At 37.2% G+C, this 21,573-nt stretch overlaps 1 protein-coding gene across 3 annotated transcripts in view; it reads right to left on the reverse strand.

Moving 5' to 3' along the window:
* TOPBP1 (DNA topoisomerase II binding protein 1) overlaps positions 1–21,573 on the reverse strand; it is a 62,936-nt gene that overhangs the window by 32,595 nt on the left and 8,768 nt on the right. For all 3 annotated transcript variants that reach the window (XM_012451198.3, XM_012451199.3, XM_012451200.3), the window contains exons 7-14: positions 21,151–21,330; positions 19,996–20,153; positions 17,158–17,321; positions 16,763–17,010; positions 11,407–11,762; positions 10,573–10,745; positions 5,970–6,181; positions 4,410–4,696 (exon numbers count right to left, since the gene is read on the reverse strand). In XM_012451198.3, coding sequence (XP_012306621.2) covers positions 4,410–4,696; positions 5,970–6,181; positions 10,573–10,745; positions 11,407–11,762; positions 16,763–17,010; positions 17,158–17,321; positions 19,996–20,153; positions 21,151–21,330 — 1,778 coding nt within the window. The remainder of the gene's footprint in view (positions 1–4,409; positions 4,697–5,969; positions 6,182–10,572; positions 10,746–11,406; positions 11,763–16,762; positions 17,011–17,157; positions 17,322–19,995; positions 20,154–21,150; positions 21,331–21,573) is intronic.

Below are 21,573 nucleotides of genomic sequence, written 5' to 3' on the forward strand. Positions count from 1 at the left end.
CAAGGTATTCCTTAGAGTTCTTTTCTTGGGCTGGGTGTGGTGGCTCACTCCTATAATCCCAATACTTTGGGAGGCCAAGGCAGGGGAATTGCTTGAGTCCAGGAGTTTAAGGCCTGGCAATGAGGTGAGATCCCCATATCTACAAAAAAGAAAAAAAATTAGCCAGATGTGGTGACATGCACCTGAAATCCTAGCTGCTTAGGAGGCAGAGGTGGGAGTATTGCTTGAGTCCAGAGGTCAAGGCTGTAGTGGGCTGTGATCATGCCACTATACTCCAGCCTGAATGACACAGCAAGATCTTATCTATAAAACAAAAAACAAAAAAACTCTTTTCTTTCTTTGCCTTCTCCTACTTTCTTGGTATCTATTCTAACGTCTTTAATCATTACTTACAAACTCAAAACCCCAAATTTTTATCTCCAATCCAGACCATTCCTCAAAATTTCAAGTTTATTTGCAACTGCTTATTTAACAACTACTTGGATATCTAACAGGCATCTCAAGCTTAATGTGTCTAACATGTGAACTCTTGATCTTTAGCCTCCAATCCCCAACCTGTTCTGTTCAACTCAGTTGACTGGCAGCTCCATTCTTCTAATCTCTCAGATCAAAAACTTGAAAAGAATCAAATTTTAAAACCTAACATGTATTGTGGAAAACTGATTTCAAATGATTGACAATTCTTAACATCTAGACATCCTCATAAAACTATCTGAGTTCAAAGACAAAAAGAAAAGGCCAGGCTCCCAGCACTTTGGAAGGCTGAGGCGGGCAGATCATTTGACGTCAGGAGTTTGAGATCAGCCTGGACAACATGGCAAAATCTTATCTCTACTAAAAATACAAAAAATTAGCTGGGCATGGGGGCAGGCACTTGTAATCCTAGTTACTCAGGAGGCTGAGGCAAGAGAATTGTTTGAACCTGGGAGGCAGAGGTTGCAGTGAGCTGAGATTGCACCATTGCACTTCAGCTTGGGCAACAGTGCGAGACTATGTCTTTAAAAAAAAAAGTACATCCAAACTACTTGTAGAAGAAGTAATGCCACGGTAAAAGTTATGAACATGCAGAACTCAAGGAATACTGTACACATGTGTAAACACAGCTTCCCGAGGAATCTACTAGAGGAGGAACTTCATCCTACCAAAGGTGACAGGGAAGCTTCAAAAAGAAGAGTACATATTTCATATATTTGATTGTAAGGTCAAGACAAAAATGAGGCTGAGGTCTGTGGGTTGAAAAAACACATTTTCCCTCCTGACAAAGTAAAAAATATGCAATGAAAAATAAAAGAAAAAAGGGGTAAACAGAGTAAGATCTGCTACAAAGGCAATTGGTGAGAGTTGAAAACATAATTTAAGACTGACAAATAATAAAGAATATTATTTAAGTAAGATGAGGTATGCATCATCCTGCCCAGCTAATTTTTCCAACTTTTTATAGATTGGAGGGGGTCTCACCACGTTGCCCAGTCTGGTGTCCAACTCCTTGCCTCCAGGGATCCACCTCAGCCTCATAAAGTGCTGGAATAACAGGCATGAGCTACTATGCCCAGCCATCCTTGTACTTTTTTCTTTTTGAGACAGGGTCTTGCTCTGTCACTCAAGCTGGAGTGCAGTGGTAGGATGACAGCTCACTATAGCCTCAAACTCCTGGGCTCAAGCCATCTTGCTGCCTCAGCCTTCTGAGTACCTAGGACTATGGGTGCACTCCACCAAGCCCAGATAATTTTTAAAAAAATTTTGATAGAGATGAGGTCTCGCTACTTTGCCCAGGCTGGTCCAGAACTCCTGGTTTCAAGTGATGCTCCCACCTCAGCCTCCCAAAGTGCTGGGATTACAGGTGTGAGCCACCATGCCTAGCACCTTGTACCATTTTTATTTTGCAACTTTTTGTAAGTTAGAAATTATTTTGAAGTACAAAGTGAAATAGTAACAAGTATCAGCAAAGATGAGGAACACTGGGTACACTCAACACATTACTGGTGGAAGCATAAACTGTTACAACTACTTGGGCAAAAAATTTGTCATTCTCTACTGAAGCTGAAATATAACCCAACAATTTCACTTCTAGGTATATATTACATAGTAACACATGCACACACATAGATTCCAAGAGACATACACAAGAATGTTCACAGTAAAATTATTTTGTAAGAGCAAAAAACTAGTAACCAACTAAATGGCCATCTATTGACAACAGTGCTAGTACACTGGAAATGTAAATTCTGTATATCCATACAAAGGAATAAATAAATGAACTATATTTGTATGCAGTAAAACAGACAAATCTAAATAAGGGTTAAAGAAGAATTAAAAAACAGACTCAAAAGAATACATACTATGATTCCACATATTTCAAAGTCAAAAACAAGCATAACAAAACTACAGTGTTAGAATTCAGGAGTACACTTTAGGGAGAAAGCAGTAACGGAGCCACAAGGAAGGGTTTCCAGTACTGACCATGGTCTTTATCCGAATATGTATAGTGGCTTCCCAATGATTAACCCTGATATTTCATTAGCAGTGTAGTTATTGTACTGTCCTGATGTATACTAATTAAAAATTAAGTTTAAATAAGAGGTGAGTATTTTTTGGGGGTGGAGGGAGGGTAAGGCCTAATAGATGGTCAATTTTGTGATTATTCCATGGGCTCTTTCATGTTTTGAGTAAAGAATTCAACATATTATATCAGTTTGAAGAACCACTGATTATAAGATGAAGCATTATTTATATGCCATCAAACAAGAAAGAAAAAAGAGAAAAAAACACTGCTCAATAAACTATGACTCTGAACAATAAAATCTTTAAATGTGTTTTTTGCACTGAGGCTATTCAGAACTATAAGCTTTCCCCTACAAAACTTTTATTGCAAGGTATCTACAAAAGAATGGTCTCAATGACGGAAAATATTTCTATTTTCTTCCCTACTAATATTATTACATTTGCTCTTCAGAGAGTCTGTGAGTTATGAGACTTTAGAGATCATCTGGATTTTATCAATGAGAATATAAAGCCCAGAGGCTGACTTGCTTTTAAAGGGCAGCAGGAGGCAAAAGAAGAGGTTTGATCCTACACCTCACAGTTCCCAAGACTGATTTTCCTCTATTTCTTAAGGGATATGGACCAGGTATTAATCACAGTACAAAACATTAACTCAGAAGAGATTTCATGTGAAAAGGTAGGATTTTGAGTTTGTTATAACAATAAAGACAGATTTTTTTTTCATGTGGGTCACTGGAATTCTGACCAAAAATAAAGACATAAATTAGCATGGGGAAAATTATCTTGGATATCAATTAATATTTATTTTCTGAATATGAATAATCTGTAAACTTTTTAATAAGTCTGCTCCAAAACAAGCTAATAAAAATTATTAAAACGTTGCTTCTAAATACCCTACAAGCAAAAATATCAACAGATGAATGAGTACAATGATTCTGCAAAGGTTCATGGATAAAGAAATCATAGACAATGGTTTGAATAGCCACTTAAGAGGTCAAAAGCTACTAAAGAAACAGTGATCACACTTATAATCCCAGCACTTTGGGAGACTAAGGCAGGTGGATCACCTAAGGTCGGGAGTTCAAGACCAGCCTGACCAATATGGAGAAACCCTGTCTCTACTAAAAAAAATATAAAATTAGCCAGGTGTGGTGGCACATGCCTGTAATCCCAGCTACTTGGGAGGCTGAGGCAGGAGAATCACTTGAACCTGGGAGGTGGAGGTTGCAATGAGCTAAGATCACACCATTGCATTCTAGTCTGGGCAACAAGAGTGAAACTCCATCTCAAAAAAAAAAAGTGATGAAAATCAGCTTTGGCAAATAAAAGAAAATCATCTGGAAGATTATCTTAGCCCCTGATTTGCAAATAAATTTTTCAGAAAGGGAGTCATACTATACTGCTCAGGAGATGAAACTAAAACACAGATTTAACTAATGTCTTTACAGGAAACAATTCAAGTAAGGTGGTAACACACATTTTCAGAAAGTAAATCATGGGTGTACTCGGAGAACCAATATATAAAGTAGCAGTGTGTTATATTTTATAGTTTATAAAATGCTTTCATCATTTGATCTTTAGAATCTGAATTTTTAAAACAAATAGTATCCTCTTTGTATGAAACAACAAACTGAAGCTCAGTTATGTTAAATGATTGGCCTAGTCATAGAGTTCAAGATCAATCTAGTACTTGAACCTAGATGTCCTCATTTCACACCATATTTATCTATATCTGTTCCTGTAACCCTGGATGTATATTGGGATACAAAACATTCAAACTCAGTAACATAAATCTACTTGCCAACATCTCTGGAAAATTGACTCCAACACTTTAGAGGTGATGTAGAATTTGGTGCTTTAACTTTACAAATGGTATTAACTCTGGGACCACTGCCTATAAATCTTACCTTCACATCAAAGGAAGGCTTGAAGAGTTTGTCCTTGGAGAGAAATTTTGATGGTGTATCCAGGTGTAATGAGGGCTCCTTCTGAAGTGGTTGTCCTACTGCTGGGGAGGCTGAAACCTGTCTGGCATGTTGTGAGACCACAGCATAGAAAGCTTTACTCTGAAAGCGGTTCATATCTAAAGGTGTAATGACAGTTCTTCTGTGAGTTTGCAAGTGTGTGCCAGGATGCTCTGCAGTATCTGGATTTAGATTGATTCCATTTGTTAATTCCGTTTCCAAAGTTCGTTCTAGAGATTTAAAATGAAAAGAAACAAATATGAGCCACTAATGCCCACTTTTTTCCTATACACAAGAAGTAATGTTTTATATCTGTTTTCTTTCTTTTCTCTTTTTTAGATATTGGGTCTTACTTTGACTCTGACCCAGGCTGGAGTGCAGTGGTATGTTCACAGCTCACTGCAGCCTTGACCTCCTGGGCTCAAGCAATCCTCCCACCTTGGCATCCCTATTTAACTGTTAGTTTTCGTGTCAATTCTCAGGTACACTTTAAATCATAAAATTATATAGCTACTTTCCAAGAAACAAACCAGATTATGCATTAAATATATATTAAGTTAGACAAGCACATTAACTAAAAATAAATAAATAAAAATAATTTCCTGTTTCATCTTGCTATGTCTCAATAAGCTTATCTGCCAAAAATTGTATCAGTGAATGTCTTCCTAGTCAATGACACAGTAAAAAGAAAATCTGAATTACATGTACTCAGAGTTAACTACAGTCAAATTTTGGAAAATCCTTAATCAAATTTCAATACAGCCTAAACATCACTTAGCCTCAGTCATAAAATTACATCTGTCTGGCAAAATAAGTAATGACCCTGAGAGGTATTCCCAAGTTGCTGATATGTCCCTGAAGTTTGCCCAGGAATGCTATTATCTTACAAGAGAGGGTACTGATTCTTCCACCTCTGCCTTCCACCTTTTACCAACACTTAACAAAAAACTTATTAGATAACTACTCAATGCCACGTCTAGTGTTAAGTCATGGGAAATACAGAATTCACAAGACATGCATGTTCCCTGCCTTTCTAGAACTTGTAATTTAGCAGAAAGACACAAAATAAACCAGCATGGTAACACTGAGGTAAGAGCTATAAAAGGGATGATACAAAGTGTCATGGTAAAACAAACGTTACAGCAAGACAAAGGCCATACTTGGTGATTCAAGAAAGGCTTTCCAGGGAAAGTGGTAATTTAGCTGAGAACTGAAAGATAAGAAGGAAGAGCAAGCAATTGTGAGGTGGTCCACAGGAAACGTGCATAAGCCCAAAGATGAAAGCACATTAATTACATAGTGTGTTATTGTGAGCCACAGAAGGAATCAATAGTAAATAGAAGCCAAGCATACATCTTTAGACTTTAAACACTGAGACCCTCACTTCACCCAATGTGAAAAGTGAAAACAATAGCCTTTCCTAAAAACAAGCATTGGCACATTTATATCCCAGAAACCATCAAGTTGTAAATATATATAAAAGAACAGAATAAAAGTATTAACCTTCTTTAGATGAATTTTCAATCAGAAAATGGCTTTCATCTGCTCTCTTTCCCGTTCTAGCAGTCTCCAACAGCCAAGCTATAGTAACTGCAGGTAAATTCCACTTCTTTGCAGCTTCATATTTAGAGCCACCAGGTTCTTTTAATATAAGATGAGTACTGGCAAGCATGCCTTTCTTTGCATTGGATTTGCGAACAAAGTATTCTTGAACACTGAAATTTATATTTAAAGAAGTGCAAATGGTTACATATACAATTAGTCCACAAAACTAAGAACAACATTTCTAACACAACAGTGTGGTTAGAGATCATCTAAGTATAAGAAAATATACACTGGTTAAAAGCTGGTTTATTCTAGGTGAAATTAAGCTAATCCCCTTACAAATGCTTACTCTAGGGTAAAAACGTATTGCTAGAACAAACTTTTTTAAAAACATAGTTAGACATGCAAAGAATAGACAGCAAAATTACCTATTTTTTTGAGACAGGGTCTTGCTATGTTATCCAGGCTGGAGTGCAGTGGCATACTCACAGCTCACTGCAACCTCTGCCTCCTGTGCTCAAGCCATCCTCCAACCTCAGCCTCCCCAGTAGCTTGGACTACAGGTGTACACCACCACACCCAGCTAATTTTTCTATTTTTTGTAGAGATGGGGTTTCACCATGTTGCCTAGCCTGGTCTCAAACTCCTGAGCTCAAGTGATCCTCCTGCCTCAGCATCCTAAAGTTGGGATTACAGCCGTGAACCACCTTGCACAGCCAAAATTACCACCTTAATTAGTTACTACCCACACGCCTTGTCCTTTCTGGAAAAAATGACAGGAGCAAAGAGTAATTTTTTAAAAATCTACCACAACTTCTCAAAGCATTTCTATGTATTATCTCATTTGATGCTCTCAATATTTTACACATGGGGAAAAATACAGAGAAATTAAGTGACTTACTCAAGATCATAGGATATTAAACACAGAGAATATGGGGCAGAAAAAAGAAGTCTACCACTTGAGACTGAACAGAATTCAGTGATTTCTTTTGACTTCTGGGTTTTACATTCTAGTCCCTGACTTTTCAGATTTTTTAATTTCCCATGTTTCCTAGCACTTTTTTTTCTATGTTATATGTTTATCCTACTACTTTTATAACTTCATTTTCTACATTTAACCCACTAATCCATTCAGTACTGATTTAGGTATGAGATATTGCTCCAATTTTAATGAATCCTATTTATTGAATAAGCCATATCTTCCTTAATAATCTGAAATGCCACTTTTATCATAAATTCCTTTTTGTATTTGGGTCTCCTACTACATTTGCTGACCATTAATTAAACTTCCTGCTACAGGCAACCACACTTATTTAGTAAAGTTTCACAAAATACATATTTGTTTGTTTTCTGAGACAGGGTCTTGCTCTGTCCTCCAGGATAAAGTACAGTGGTGCCATTGTGATCCACTGCAGCCTTGACCTCCCAGGCTCAAACAATCCTCCCACCTCAGCCTCCCAAATAATTGAGACTCCAGGTTCATGCTACATAGCCTGGCTAATTTTTAAACTTTTGTAAAGATAGGGTCTCAGCATATTGCCCAGGCTGGTCTTGAACTTGGCCTCCTGCCACAGCCTCTCAAAGTGCTAGGATTACGGGCATGAGCCACCAAAAGTGGCCACAAAATATATTTTAATAACTGCTAGGGCTAGTCCCAATTATTCTATTTCAGAATTTGCATGACTTTCCTGCTGAGTATAGCTTTAGTTGTATCCAGCGGAGTCTGCTGTAATGTTTGTTATCTTCCACAATTTCAGTTTTAAAAGAATATTTTATTATTTCATGTAATTCAAATACAAAACCGCAAAAAAAGAGAAATATACAGCTTAATGAATTATTATAAGGTGAAACCCTTATGTCCACCACCCATGTCAGAAGACAGAATCTTGTTAGCCCCCCAGAACCTCTCCAACATGCCATACCACCTCCCTTCCCTCTCCGCTTAATAGTAGCCACTATTTGGGCTTTTTTTTTTTTGGAGACAGGGTCTCACTTTGTTGCCCTGGCTGTAATATAGTTGCGTGATCATAGCTCACTGCAGCCCTGATCTCCTGGGCTCAAGCAGTCCTCCTGCCTCAGCCTCCCGAGTAGTTGGGACCATAGGCACATGCCACCATGCCTGGCTCATTTATTTTATTTTTAAAGTAGAGATGAAGTTTTACTACGTTGTTCAGGCAGGTCTTGAACTCCAGAGCTCAAGCAATCCTTTGGCCTCCCAAAGTGCTGGGATTACAGGCGTGAGCCACTGGGCCAGAACTATTTGGACATTTATGGTAATCAATTCTTTACTTTTCTTTAATCAAATAAGGGCATCTTTAAAGACTACATTTAGGCTTTTGCTTTTCATGTCTTTTAGCTTATAGGTTCCTACCTTCTCTTCTACACCCTTAACATATATTCATTGAAGACACTGGATCATTTATACTGTAGAGTTATACCAGGGTTTTGCTCATGGTATTATTGTGATGTAGTTTAACGTGTTGTTCTGCTGTTTGCATTTCCTACAAATTGGTAGTTGGGTCTAGAAGCATCATCAGATTGAGGTTTGATTATTTTGGAAAGACTAATTCAAGTGGTGGTATATTCTTCATAAGAAGGTACATCTTGTTTTGTCCCTTTATTGTGTGATTAATTTTTGATGTTCAATGCCTATATTATTTCATTCATTACGGGTTACAATCTTAATCATTCCTTATTTATTTATTTGTTGAAACATCTTCATAAAGGGAAACTCTGCCTTACCAACTACCACGTTACCCTGATGCAAACTGCACAGGAAATGCAAGGTTAAATACTTGATCTTCTCCCTTCGTCAGCTTTCAAAGTAATGGATTGGTTCCCTAATATCTTTCAAAGATGACCAATTACCTTAGTTTATTTGGTGTCATTATGAAGTCATGACTCAAAAACTATTTCATGTGTTTGGATCCACCGCAGTTATTATCTCTAATGATACCTAAGTTTTCATCTTTGGCAGTGGAGGTACTTTTTTTTTTTTTTAAGGCTAGTCAAGTGAAGCAGTAGGTTTAGAGAAAGAACAAAGATGTCTGTAACTGGCTGTGATCAATTAGTTGTAAACATCCCTACACTCAGACCAGCCCAGTGGAGGTACTTCAGACACAGTCCTTTCTAGTAGTCATTGATAATGTCCTTGCTATTTGGTCTGACAAAATATTCCAGACTTACTAGTACATTTTCTCCCCCAGATCTGAAATTAACTGTTTTCTTCAAGCTTTAGTTTTAGTGAGAAATGGCACCAGGTTGCTTGTTACTATTGGGTTGATAACTATTTCTTTCTTTTCTTTTTTTTTTTTTAAGACAGTCTCACTTTGTTGCCCCGGCTGGAGTGCAGTGGCGTGATCTCGGCTCACTGCAGGAGTGCAGTGGCATGATCTCGGCTCACTGCAAATTCCGCCTCCTGGGTTCAAATCTCAGCCTCCTGAGTAGCTGGGAATACAGGCTCACAAAACTACACCCGGTTAATTTTTGTATTTTTTTGTAGAGACAGGGTTTCACTATGTTGGTCAGGGTTGTCTCGAACTCCTGACCTTGTGATTCACCCACCTCGGCCTCCCAAAGTGCTGGAATTACTGGTATGAGCCACTAAGCCCAGGCTTTGGGTTGATAACCATTTCTAAGTTTGTATAGTTTTGATTTCCTCTTTAAACAGAGTTACTAAAAACAGTTTTAAAAATTTCCAATTGATAGAATTGTTCATTTTAGAGTTTTATTATTCATTTCTAGTTTTTTGTGCTGTGATGACAGAATATGGTTGGCAAACTTTTTACTTTAGGAAAAGTACTAAGATTTTCTTTGTGGCCAATTTTTTTTTTTTTTTTTTTTTTTTTTACAGGCAGCGTTTATGAGTATCCACAGGCACTTGAAAAGGTATGCTCACCATTTCAGGGTAGATATGTAATTAAATATGCTATTTAAGTCTATATCCTTCCTTGTTTTCTGTCTTTTTCACCTGTCATACAGTAAAATATGGGAATTAAAGTCTCCTAGAAGTAATGCTTCTGTTGATTCCTATTTACATCTCTGTTGTTCTTGTTTTAGAAATGATGCTGCTCTATTTGGTACATACATATTTTATCTTCAATGTTAACAGCACTCTTTAGAGTGCTCTTCTTTTTCTAGCTTAATGCCTTTTGATTTACATTTAAACTTGTGTGATAGTAAAACTGTACCCCCTTTTCTTTTTGTTTACATTTACTTAGTACATATCTTTGCCCACCCTTTTTGTTTTTCTCAAAAGTTCTGAATAACTTTGTTCTAGGTATATCTTTTGTTTAAAAGTATAGTTGAGGCCAGGTGCGGTGGCTCACGCCTATAATCCCAGCACTTTGGGAAGATGAGATGGGCGAATGCCTGTATTCTTAGAAGTCAGCCAGGCATCCAACTACCAGTACTCTCCCTTCTGCCACGTTGAGCCATCACAGATGCAGCACATAGTGTCCATAAATAAAATAAAGATACCCAACCAAATTCTAATTTGAATGCTCTCTAAGAAAACAAAAAGATACACCAACACAGTGGATTCATTAAAAATATCACATACCTTGCTCCAAGGAGGTTTGCTAGGAATGTTAAAGACTCTTTTTCTGCTCCAGCACACTGGCTAAATGATATAACACAATCCTCTAAAGGAGTCATTCCTGTCACTACTGGGACTGGTGTGAAGAGAGGATTTGACTCTGGATCAAACAAAGTCTGATAGTCTATGCAAGTAACCTTTTGAAAACAAGAGAAACAGTAAAGCCAACCTGAAATAAGCAACCAGTGGTTAACATTAATTCAGTCACAGGAGCAATACTTTAGTTTTGATAAGAAGAAATTTTACTTTAATATAAACTTGTGTATGCTCATTCTCAATACATTTCATATCATGTTAAAATTTACATATACATACACACATATACATAAATCGACTGACTGTATTAGGCTATTAAAATAGTAATATCATTGGAGTTATTGAATGTTGCTTTAAATTTCATTCCTTCCAATGTATTAGTTTATATATATATTTTTAAGTTTATACTATTTTTCTCATAATTCTTGAAACCTTAAAAAAAAAATCCACAGTGAAATTACCAGTGATGCTTTGGTTGTGAGAAAACAAGACTAACAGTGTGAGATGACCCTAGAGAGACCTCCTAAGAAGGAATGTTGCTGCTGTGGCCTCTGGGAAACAGGAACCTCTACTATAACAGGATTAGGCCCAAGAAGCTTACACATTTTATTTTAGAATTTCCCTTGCTAAAAGCAAAATCAAGAGTGTTGTAATTCAAACACAGGTTTACTGTAACTGAACTGCCTGAGAAATCAACATTAACCTTCTTGGCATTCAGATATCCTTCAATACTGTATTTCAGCTGCTACAGTGTTTTCTTACCAGCCACGTATTTGTAACGACTTCTCCCACGGTGGCTTCTACTTTACACCCCAGCAGAGGAACCACAGCATAATCAGCAACAGTTCTGCTTGGAAGGGACATGATTTTCCCAGCATTTTCTTTTATGATGTTTGCAATGTTAGATTCATTTTCAGTACTAAAACCCAAAACGAGGAAACTCTTTCGGCTAAATAAGCCTTCTTCAGTAACTGTAGAATCATCAGGGAAGCAATGACTGATAGAAGACTGTTTTTCTTCTTGCAAAATGTGAGTAGAATCATTTAATGGCTCAACATGAGGAAAATCATTAAAGGGCCTAACTTCGGACTTCTCAGCTTCAGACTTTTTACCCTCAACTGAAAGAGAAAAGTAAATGTTTTCTAACAAACAATTTACCTTATAGTTAAAGTTTACTTCCTAAGAAGGATATTAATGTAACATGGAACCTAAGAATTTTGACTATACTTACAAAACTAAGGCTTATGTGTACCCAATAAAAAGATACGGATTCACCCTGTCTTTGGGGTTACCAAGAGTCCTATTAGTATTACCATTGTCCATCAGGAAGGACAAGAGTGATCATGTTAGTTCTAGGTATTCCTAGTATAATAGAAACTTGAATTAGTTTAAAATTATATACCTCCAACAGGACTGTCTTAGTTCCAAAATGGTTTAGATGATTCACCATACAATTAAGAAAATATCATTATGGAGAAAATTAACAGTTCTAAATGGTATAACTGTCAAGCCCTTAACATGGAAATAACTATAAGGAAGTGGCTGGCAAATCCTGAAATATTTATTGTCACCCCTTTTAGAGAAAAAGTTTGCCATGCTATGCAATTCCAACAAGGCTGGAAGCTATTCAACAATTCATTCTTTCATTTATATAAGCACTGTGACTAAGTGCTTTACATGCATGTAATGCTCACATAATACCAACTGTGAGGTTGATAATATCAGTACATCCCTTTTGTCCAAAAGGAGTCTCAGGCTTGAAGAGGTTATGTAACTTGCTAAGGTCACACAGTTAAGTGGCAGAAATGAGGTATGAACCAAAGTCTGTCTGACTCCAGAGTTCATAACACCATGTTATAGTGCCATCTTCTTACTTCTATCCTCATCTCCAATAGACACTGGCATTTTCATTTTTAAGTAAATTATTGTAATAACACATTAGGAACTTATGACTCCTACTAAACATAAGTATTAAAATTGTTCTTATTCACACTAAGGAAGCATAATGTTGTCTAGGGAGTTTACTGATCACTAAGTCAGGAGAGGTGGGTTCTAGTTTTATAGTCTCCTTGACTCTTGGTTTCATATCATAAGGAATAAAGGATAATAGTATATTTACAATTTATAGATATACTCATGAGAATGAATAAGCTTAGATGGAAATAAAGGTGTTGCAATACTGTAAAACATTCCAGAAAGTTTGTTTTTTTAACAGTTTTGTTAAAATGCAAACGGTTTGTTTTATAAGTAAAAATCTTTCTATTTTTTGCAAGTACAACTATTATGCAGTCACATCTAGGAGAAAAAAATAACTTTGTTCAATGTCTATATATTGTTGGTAAGATGGGAAGGAGGAAGAAATCCAGTAGAATTTTAGACTACTACTACAAAAACAAAGTAGAAATAGTAAGTTCTTATAAACCATTAGTAAAACTCAAGTTATTAAGAGACTCATAATAAACTAACATGTTCTACAGCGGTTCTTTCCATTTATTTTAGTAGTAGCATCTCTTTTCAGACAGATCTCACCCAAAAGCCTAAGAGATACTACGTGATAAACCAATCATTCGAAAAGCTCCCCTAAATCAAAAGCAATTTTAAGAATTAATTATAAAATACTTTATTATAGACTTTCTAAGATGCTTGGTGATCCACGGAGATTTACTATCATTTTGTCCTTATAAAGTCAGTAAACCACTAACTGCCTTAGAAAGGAAGGTTTAAGAAACTAATCACCTGCCCTACACCAAGTACTATTGGCTGAAGGATAATATATAAAATTGCTGGCTGGGTGCGGTGGCTCACGCCTGTAATCACAACACATTGGGAGGCTAAGGCAGGAGGATCACATGAGGCCAGGAGTTTGAGATCAGCCTGGCCAACATGGTGAAACCCTGTCTCTACTAAAAATACAAAAATTAGCTGGGAGTGGTGGTGCACGCCCATATGCCCAGCTACTCAGGAGGCTGAGGCAGGATAATCGCTGGAACCCAGGAGGTAGAGCTTGCAGTGAGCCAAGATTGCACCACTGCACTCCAGCCTGGGTGACGAAATGAGACCTTGTCTCAAAAAAAAAAAAAAAAATTGCTTTCAGTTAATTTGTGGCTTCTTTATAGCAGAGCATCCTGGAAAATTAGGATGATCTCCTGACATGATACAATACTAAAACATAAGTAAATTGTTTGAGAAAAGTCAATTCTGGAATATGGAAGCAGTATAAATAAAAAAGGAATGGTAGGAATTTCCTCTCTAGAAATATGGTAGGCTAGAGCTTTGAAACCTTCTCACTAAAAAAAACACTTCAAAATACAGGATAAAATATTAAAATCCAGATCACTAAGTGGTTACTAAATCCAGAACATTAAGTAGTTACTAAAGCTAATGGTTAGTCTATTATATATTCGTGTAGCACCCAGACCCTTGGAATATAAGGGCATCACACAAGAGACAGGAGTCAATCTTTTGGTTTCATAAAAATTAGAGGTGAAGCAGAATATACACCCTGAGAGAACAAACCCAGAATCCCTGAAGGGACATACCTTTAGTAAATAGACCGAAACCAACCAACCAACCAACAACAAATCTGCCTTGCAAAGGAAGAGGTCAAGAACACTGGCTTTGGGTCAAGGGGAAAAAACATCTCTCCTGAGAATTTGTTCATCAGAGGCTGGTACTCAAAGTAGCTTTGGGTATAAATTTATGCTAGTTGGATGATCTAAGAAACCTCCAGTCAATAAACCAACTAAGAGGTGTACTGAGTTTGTCAACTCCTAGGCACCTAGCAGACCCAAACATGAACCTTTTCTGGGGGAACAAACCCCTACCCCAAGTTTCTTAGAAATCCTAGAGTCCTAGTAAGTTCAAGTTCACAATAAAAATCACAAAACACAAGAAAACCAGGCACCATAAACAAAAGCCAACAGAACAATTTGGATATTCTGGTAAGTTTCACGTGTTTCAAGAAATAAAGAACAAAAAATACAAATACAAAATGACAGCCTTGGCCGAGTGTGGTGGCTCACACCTGCAACCCCAGCACTTTGAGAGGCTGAGGTGGGAGAATCACTGGAGTCCAGGAGTTCAAGACTACCCCATCTCAATTTTTAAAAATAAAAAAAGTAAATGACAGACTATTTAAAAAGCTAAAACTCCTAGGAATTGAAAAATTAATTATTAAAACAGAAAATTTAATGGATAGGCAAAACAGATTAGGCAATAGCTACAGAGATGATCTGTGATCTGGAAAAAAGTCTGAGGGAATTACACATAATAAATCAGAGAAAAACAAAAAGATGGAAGATAAGGACAGGTTAAGTGACCCATATACAGAGCAAATGGGAGTTAAAAGAATATAGAGAGTGGGGGAGAAGCAATATTCAAAGAGATAATAAACATTTCTCGACCTAACAAGAAGCAAAAAAACGTACTAATTCTCAGATTCAGAAAGCACAATGAATCTCAAGCAGGACAAATAAATGGCAAAGCTCCAGGACACAAAAACCAAAAGAAAGATTATCTTAAAAATAGCCAGAGAATAGGCCGGGCGCGGTGGCTCAAGCCTGTAATTCCAGCACTTTGGGAGGCCGAGGCGGGTGGATCACGAGGTCAAGAGATCGAGACCATCCTGGTCAACATTGTGAAACCCCGTCTCTACTAATACAAATAAATTAGCTGGGCATGGTGGCGCGTGCCTGTAATCCCAGCTACTCAGGAAGCTGAGGCAGGAGAATTGCCTGAACCCAGGAGGCGGAGGTTGCAGTGAGCCGAGATCGCGCCATTGCACTCCAGCCTGGGTAACGAGAGCGAAACTCCGTCTCAAAAAAAAAAAAAAAAAAAATAGCCAGAGAATAAAGATATATTATCTGTAAAGGAATGACAGACTAACATCTGACTTCCTATCCAGCAGTCCGGGAAACAGATGACAATGAAATACTATCTCTGTGCTTAAACAAAGTAAAAGTCTAGAACTGTATACCCAGCTCAAGAGTCTTCAGAGAAACCAGAGGCGTTTCTAAAGGATATTATTTTAGGAAGAAAGAAAATGATTCCAGAAGAGAGATCTCAGATGTAAAAACAATTGAGGAGAGCAAAGAAACAGTCAAACATGTTAGTAAATGAAACAGATTTACCATATAAAAGGATAATAATGCCTACTTGTGAAATTTTAAAAGATAATGAAAATACTAGACAAAATCACGTAAGCTGAGTGTATGTTGATGAGTAGGGAGAGGCAGCAGGGCTAGTTGTGATCATTAAAGTATTCTAGGCCCGGTGCGGTGGCTCACGCCTATAATCCTAGCTCTTTAGGAGGCCGAGGCGGGTGGATCACCTGAGGTCAGGAGTTTGAAACTAGCCTGACCAACGTGGAGAAACCCCATCTCTACTAAAAACACAAAATTAGCTGGGTGTGGTGGCGTATGCCTGTAATCCCAGCTGCTCGGGGGGGTTGAAGCAGGAGAATTGCTTGAATCCAGGAGGTGGAGATTGCAGTGAGCCGAGATCGCACCACTGCACTCCAGCCTGGGCAATGAGAGCAAACCACCTCAAAAAAAAAAAAAAGTATTCTAAGGTTCTTGTTTTATTCAAGAAGTAGATTAAAATTCTGATTAACTTTAGATTTTGTTATGATACACATTAAATTTATTGAAATTAATATTTTTGGCTACATATTTCATAAAGTCTTTTCTTAATAAAAAAGAAGCAATGCTGTTTATAATGCTTCACTGGCAATTTACCTTACTACAAGATGAGAGTACATGCTGAGTTGGTAGTCCACAGTGCAGTTTCATGCATTAAAGACCACAATAATCCAGTAAGAGGCATTTGTTACAAGGTTTTAATAAAAAGCTCATGCTACTACAAACACACAAATCAATCAATACCTGTATATATAACAAATCAAAATACAGCTAATTAGCTGAAGAGAGGAGAGATGGTTAAAGGGTTCAGGGCCCTATTGTCTTACCTGCTCTGAAAAAAAGTTATAAGCAAAATTTTAAAGAAAGAAAAAGGTTAATTTAACTTAAAATCTAGAAAACTTGGCAGAGATCACATATATATGTATTAGGCTACTAAAATATTTCTTACTAACTACAAATATTAACCAAATATTTCTTACCTACTGTAGAGCTATCATTTTCATATTGAGAGAGCAGATCTTCATCAGCTTGCTCATGCTTTTCACTAGGAGTAAAGTCTTTCTTAGAGAAGCTGCTGTTCTTTTTTAAAACAGCTGCTTTACTTTCAGGCGGATCTGAAACTGGAATTTCCACTGGCTGGTAATTAGCATGGATATATGGTTCTTCAGAAAGCATATAACCTTTACTGAAACACTCTAGCAACCACTTTGCTCCCACTACATGAGGCCTACAAAAATAGCACATAGTTATGTATTACTGCAAGCTATAAAGACCATCATCCCACTTGTCATGCAGTTTCCATAACTGCATGAATATGCAATTTTAAGAAATACTATGTAGTAGAAATTGCTTTGAATTAAAAAATGAAAAAAACCTGTGGGCCGATTTATTCCAAAACTGCTTCAATTCATCATCATAATCTCCCACAATAACATGAGTTACATCTTCATTAAGCTGGTTAAAACGAACTCCACCTCCACTGTTAATAAGTCTTCTCAGTTTATCTAGCTTTCTGCCACTAAAACCGCAAAGATATATCTGCAAGAAAGAAAATATTTAATATATTTAACATGCTTTCTCTCAATAGAAAAAAACTAAAATATCTAAATTCATTGTATATAAACAAGACAACTTGTGTACATTTAAGATACATGAATAAATGCATTCTAAAACTTTTGATATTTTAACAGTTCTGCAACTTTGATTTTTTTTTAAGACGGGGTTTCACCATGTTGGTCAGGTTGGTCTTGAACTCCCGACCTCAGGTGATCCGCCCGCCTTGACCTCCAAAGTGCTTGGATTACAGGTGTGAGCTACCACGCCCAGCCACAACTTTGATTTTTTAATCACTTTTTACAATCTCATACAGCATTATTATCTTTCACAGTGGATACCTGATAAGTATTTTGAAGCTATAAATAAAATAGAAGCCAGATTCCAACATCTTCTAAATATTAATGCATACCAATTTTTAAAATGCAGGTAACTGCTTTAACTGTGAAAGTCTCACTACCTGTAAAGTTTAAAGTAATTATAATAGTAAACTTTAGGCTGGGTGCAGTGGCTTACACCTGTAATCCTAGCACTTTGGGAGGATGAGGCGAGCAGAATGCCTGAGCTCAGGAGTTTGAGACCAGCCTGGGCAACATGGCGAAACCCCACCTCTACTGAAAATACAAAAAAATTAGCTGGGTGTGGAGGCATGCACTTATAGTCCCAGATACTCGAGAGGGTAAGACAGGAGAACTGAACCTGGGAGGCGGAGGTTGCAGTGAGTCAAGATTGTGCCACAGCACTTCAGCCTGGGCACGAAACTCCATCTCCCAAAAAAAAAAAAAAAAAAAGTAAACTGTAGTTAACTGTCTGAAATCAGAACACCTGGGCTTAAATTGTGGGTTTTTTTTTTTTTGGGGTGGGGGTTTCAGCTGCCAATGATTAACAATATGACAATAGGCAAGTTGCTTAAGCTCTTTAAACCAATTTTCTTAATTATAAATTCATGTCACCTTATTCACAGAGTTGCTTGAACAAAAAAATATACATGTCAAAGAACTGAACACAATGCTCTGAGGATAACATATATGCAATAATTTATTTTTAACCATGAGGATGCATATATTTAAGCCAATTTAATCAATATAAAAATATTTTTACCTCTATTTTACATAAGGTGCCCTTAAAAAAATTTTAAGCATGACAAGTCTATTCCAAACTGCATTTACACCCCAAATTAAATCACCCCCATTACTAGAATATATTTTAACAAACATTTGGAATCATATACTTCCTACATGTAAGAAACAATTAAAAGTCAGATCTAGAATTAGTAGTCTAGCTAGGATAAAAGATCATACAAAACATCTCTAGGCCAGGTGTGGTGGCTCTTGCCTGTAATCCTAGCACTTTGGGAGGCTGAGGTGGGCAGACCACTTGAGGTCAGGAGTTCAAGACCAGCCTGGCCAATACGGTGAAACCCCATTTCTACTAAAACTAAAAAAATTAGCTTGGCACGGTGGCACACACCTGCAATCCCAGCTACTTTAGGAGGCTGAGACAGGAGAATCACTTGAACCTAAGAAGTGATGAGCAGTGAGCTGAGGTAACACCACTGCACTCCAGCCTGGGTGACAGAGAGTCTCCATCTCAAAACAAAACAAAAAACCCACCTTTTGTTTAGCCAGTAAGTTGGTAAGTTTAAAAAACAAAACAAAACAAAAATGGTTAAGGTAATTTGCCCAATTTCCCTTAACAATAAGGTAGGGTTACATTTTTGCTACTCTGTGAAAACTAATGCAGAGCCAAGTCATTCTACAAATAGGAATACGTTAAGTATTCCAATCTAAGACAGCTGAAAAAGCATAGCATATGATGTTTCCATCAGTAAACTTACAAGACAATTATTTACATACTAAAAAATTAAAATAACCCACGAAATACCAAACAAAGCAGTGGCTCTAATGGTGAGGAATATGGACTTTGGAGTAGATGACTGGCCACTTAATGTCTCTCTGTGTGACTCTGAACAAGAATTTTAACTGAGTCTTACCCTTCAAGATAATATCCACTTTAGAGTTATTTGTGGGAATTAAATGAGATTATATATAACATATTAACATACATAAAATTATTAGGATGCTGCCTAATACACTGTAAACACTTAAATGATAGTTATTAATAAAAGTCCAAATCTAGGAAACACAGTAAGACCTTGTCTCTACAAAAAAACTTAAAAATTAGCCAGGTGTGGTGGCAGGTGCCTATAGTCCTAACTGCTTGGGAGACTGAGAGATGGCTGATGCCCAGGAGTTCAAGGTTACAGTAAGCTATGATTGTGCCACTGCATTCCAGCCTGGGCGACAGAGTGAGACCCTGTTTCAAATAAATAAATAAATAAATAAATAAATCCAATAAGTCATTCAGAAACTAAGTGCTCTCAAAACATAATAGATGGAAAGATTAATGTAGTTAGGAGTGTTCAGAGAAGAATTAAAAACTGAAATGAACTTCTAAAAGATAACAGTGGAAGATGACTCACAGAGCAACTCTCACAGCCAAAGGAGGACACGTTTAGTAAGTGCCTCTACTTAGCTAGAGAGGAGGGTTTACATAGATAGTAATGAGCAAGCCCAACTCTGAAGAATCTTCAGAGTCAGGCTAGGACATACTAATGTATATCATCACTTACTGCAGGTATTACATAATAAAGACGTACCCGACAACCATCTAATAAATCTTCAGGTGCTTGAAATGCACTGACATCCAGATTTTCCAGGGTAGCCTCCAGTTTGCTGTTAAGTGAATTACATATTGATTCACTTATGCAACTTGCATTTATGTTGGAAATATTGCTGACATCTGAAAGAGTATGACCTACATATTTTGAAAACATGTATCAATTTATGGAAGATAAAATAATCGTGATTACATATTGTCTATAGATAAACTTTCCTTACAAATAAAGGGCAATAAACAACTTCCAAAGTAAGATGCAGGGATGTTTACTGAAATCTTAGTGGAAAAGTATTAAAAGAGAAAATGAAATTAATTAGGCCTCATAACTTATTTAAATGAAAACAAGACACATTTTCTTAATAGTGTCTTGTTTCCCATAAAAATCTGAATTTGCTGACTTTAAGGTCCAAGAAGCTCACATTTGAAAAGATTTTTAACATTTTGCCAACATGACACCTACAAAATAGAAACTGTTTTAATTTTTATACAAATACAGATGATCTATAACAATTGCAGCAAAATCATAAACTAAGGAAACATTAATATATGCATGTCAGTAAATATCTTAAGCCTCTATCTACTATTGTTCTTAATTTTTTTTTTTTTTTTGAGACAAAGTTTCACTCTGTCGCCAGGCGCCAGGCTGGAGTGCAGTGGCACAATCTTGGCTCACTGCAACCTCCACCTCCCGGGTTCAAGCAATTCTCCTGCTTCAGCCTCCCGAGTAGCTGGGACTACAGGCGCACGCCACCACGCCCAGCTAAATTTTGTATTTTTAGTAGAGACGCGGTTTCACCATGTTGGCCAGGATGGTCTCAATCTCTTGACCTCGTGATCCGCCCGCCTAGGCCTCCCAAAGTGCTGGGATTACAGGCTTGAGCCACCGCGCCCGGCTGTTCTTAATTTCTTTGATCATCTTTTGCATGACATCAGGGTATAAAAGAAAGTCATCATTCTAAAAAAAAATTAGGAGCAGTACTAACTTTTTATACAATTTGACTATTATACAATTATGCCTAGAAGCATAGCAAATAAGAAAGAAAAATTCCCTATCTCAGTGATCCTATTAACATACTGATTATTACACAGAAACTGCTGTCTTTAGAATGATTATTTTAATTTCAATGAGACTCACTATCAATTGTGTTGATCTGGCCGGTAGGAGTTGAAGAATTGGGCATAGTCTTTGCTTCTGGTCTAGCTTCTGTCTTGTACATGGATTCATCCTGACAAAAACCTTTTTCAACACTGTCAAAAAACCACTGTGTGGTCACACAGTGTACATTCCATCTCTTGGCACATTCATACTTCTGACCTGCAGTGTTCATTAAGAAAGAAAGAAAGAAAATGGGAGAAACCAAGAAATGAAAACCTTTAAAATCTATCTTTGCAGAAGTATTCAGATAATTTTAATTTTTGTTTGTTTTTGAGACAGAGTCTTGCTCTGTTGCCCAGGCTGGAGTGCAGTGGCAAGATCTCAGCTCACTGCAACTTCTGCCTCCCGGATTGAAGCGATTCTCCTGCCTCAGCCTCCCGAGTAGTTGGGATTACAGGCATG

The sequence above is a fragment of the Aotus nancymaae genome, unplaced genomic scaffold, assembly GCF_030222135.1.
Source record: "Aotus nancymaae isolate 86718 unplaced genomic scaffold, 86718_ANA_hifiasm-v0.15.2.pri h1tg000019l, whole genome shotgun sequence".
Taxonomy (NCBI): Eukaryota; Metazoa; Chordata; class Mammalia; order Primates; family Aotidae; genus Aotus; species Aotus nancymaae.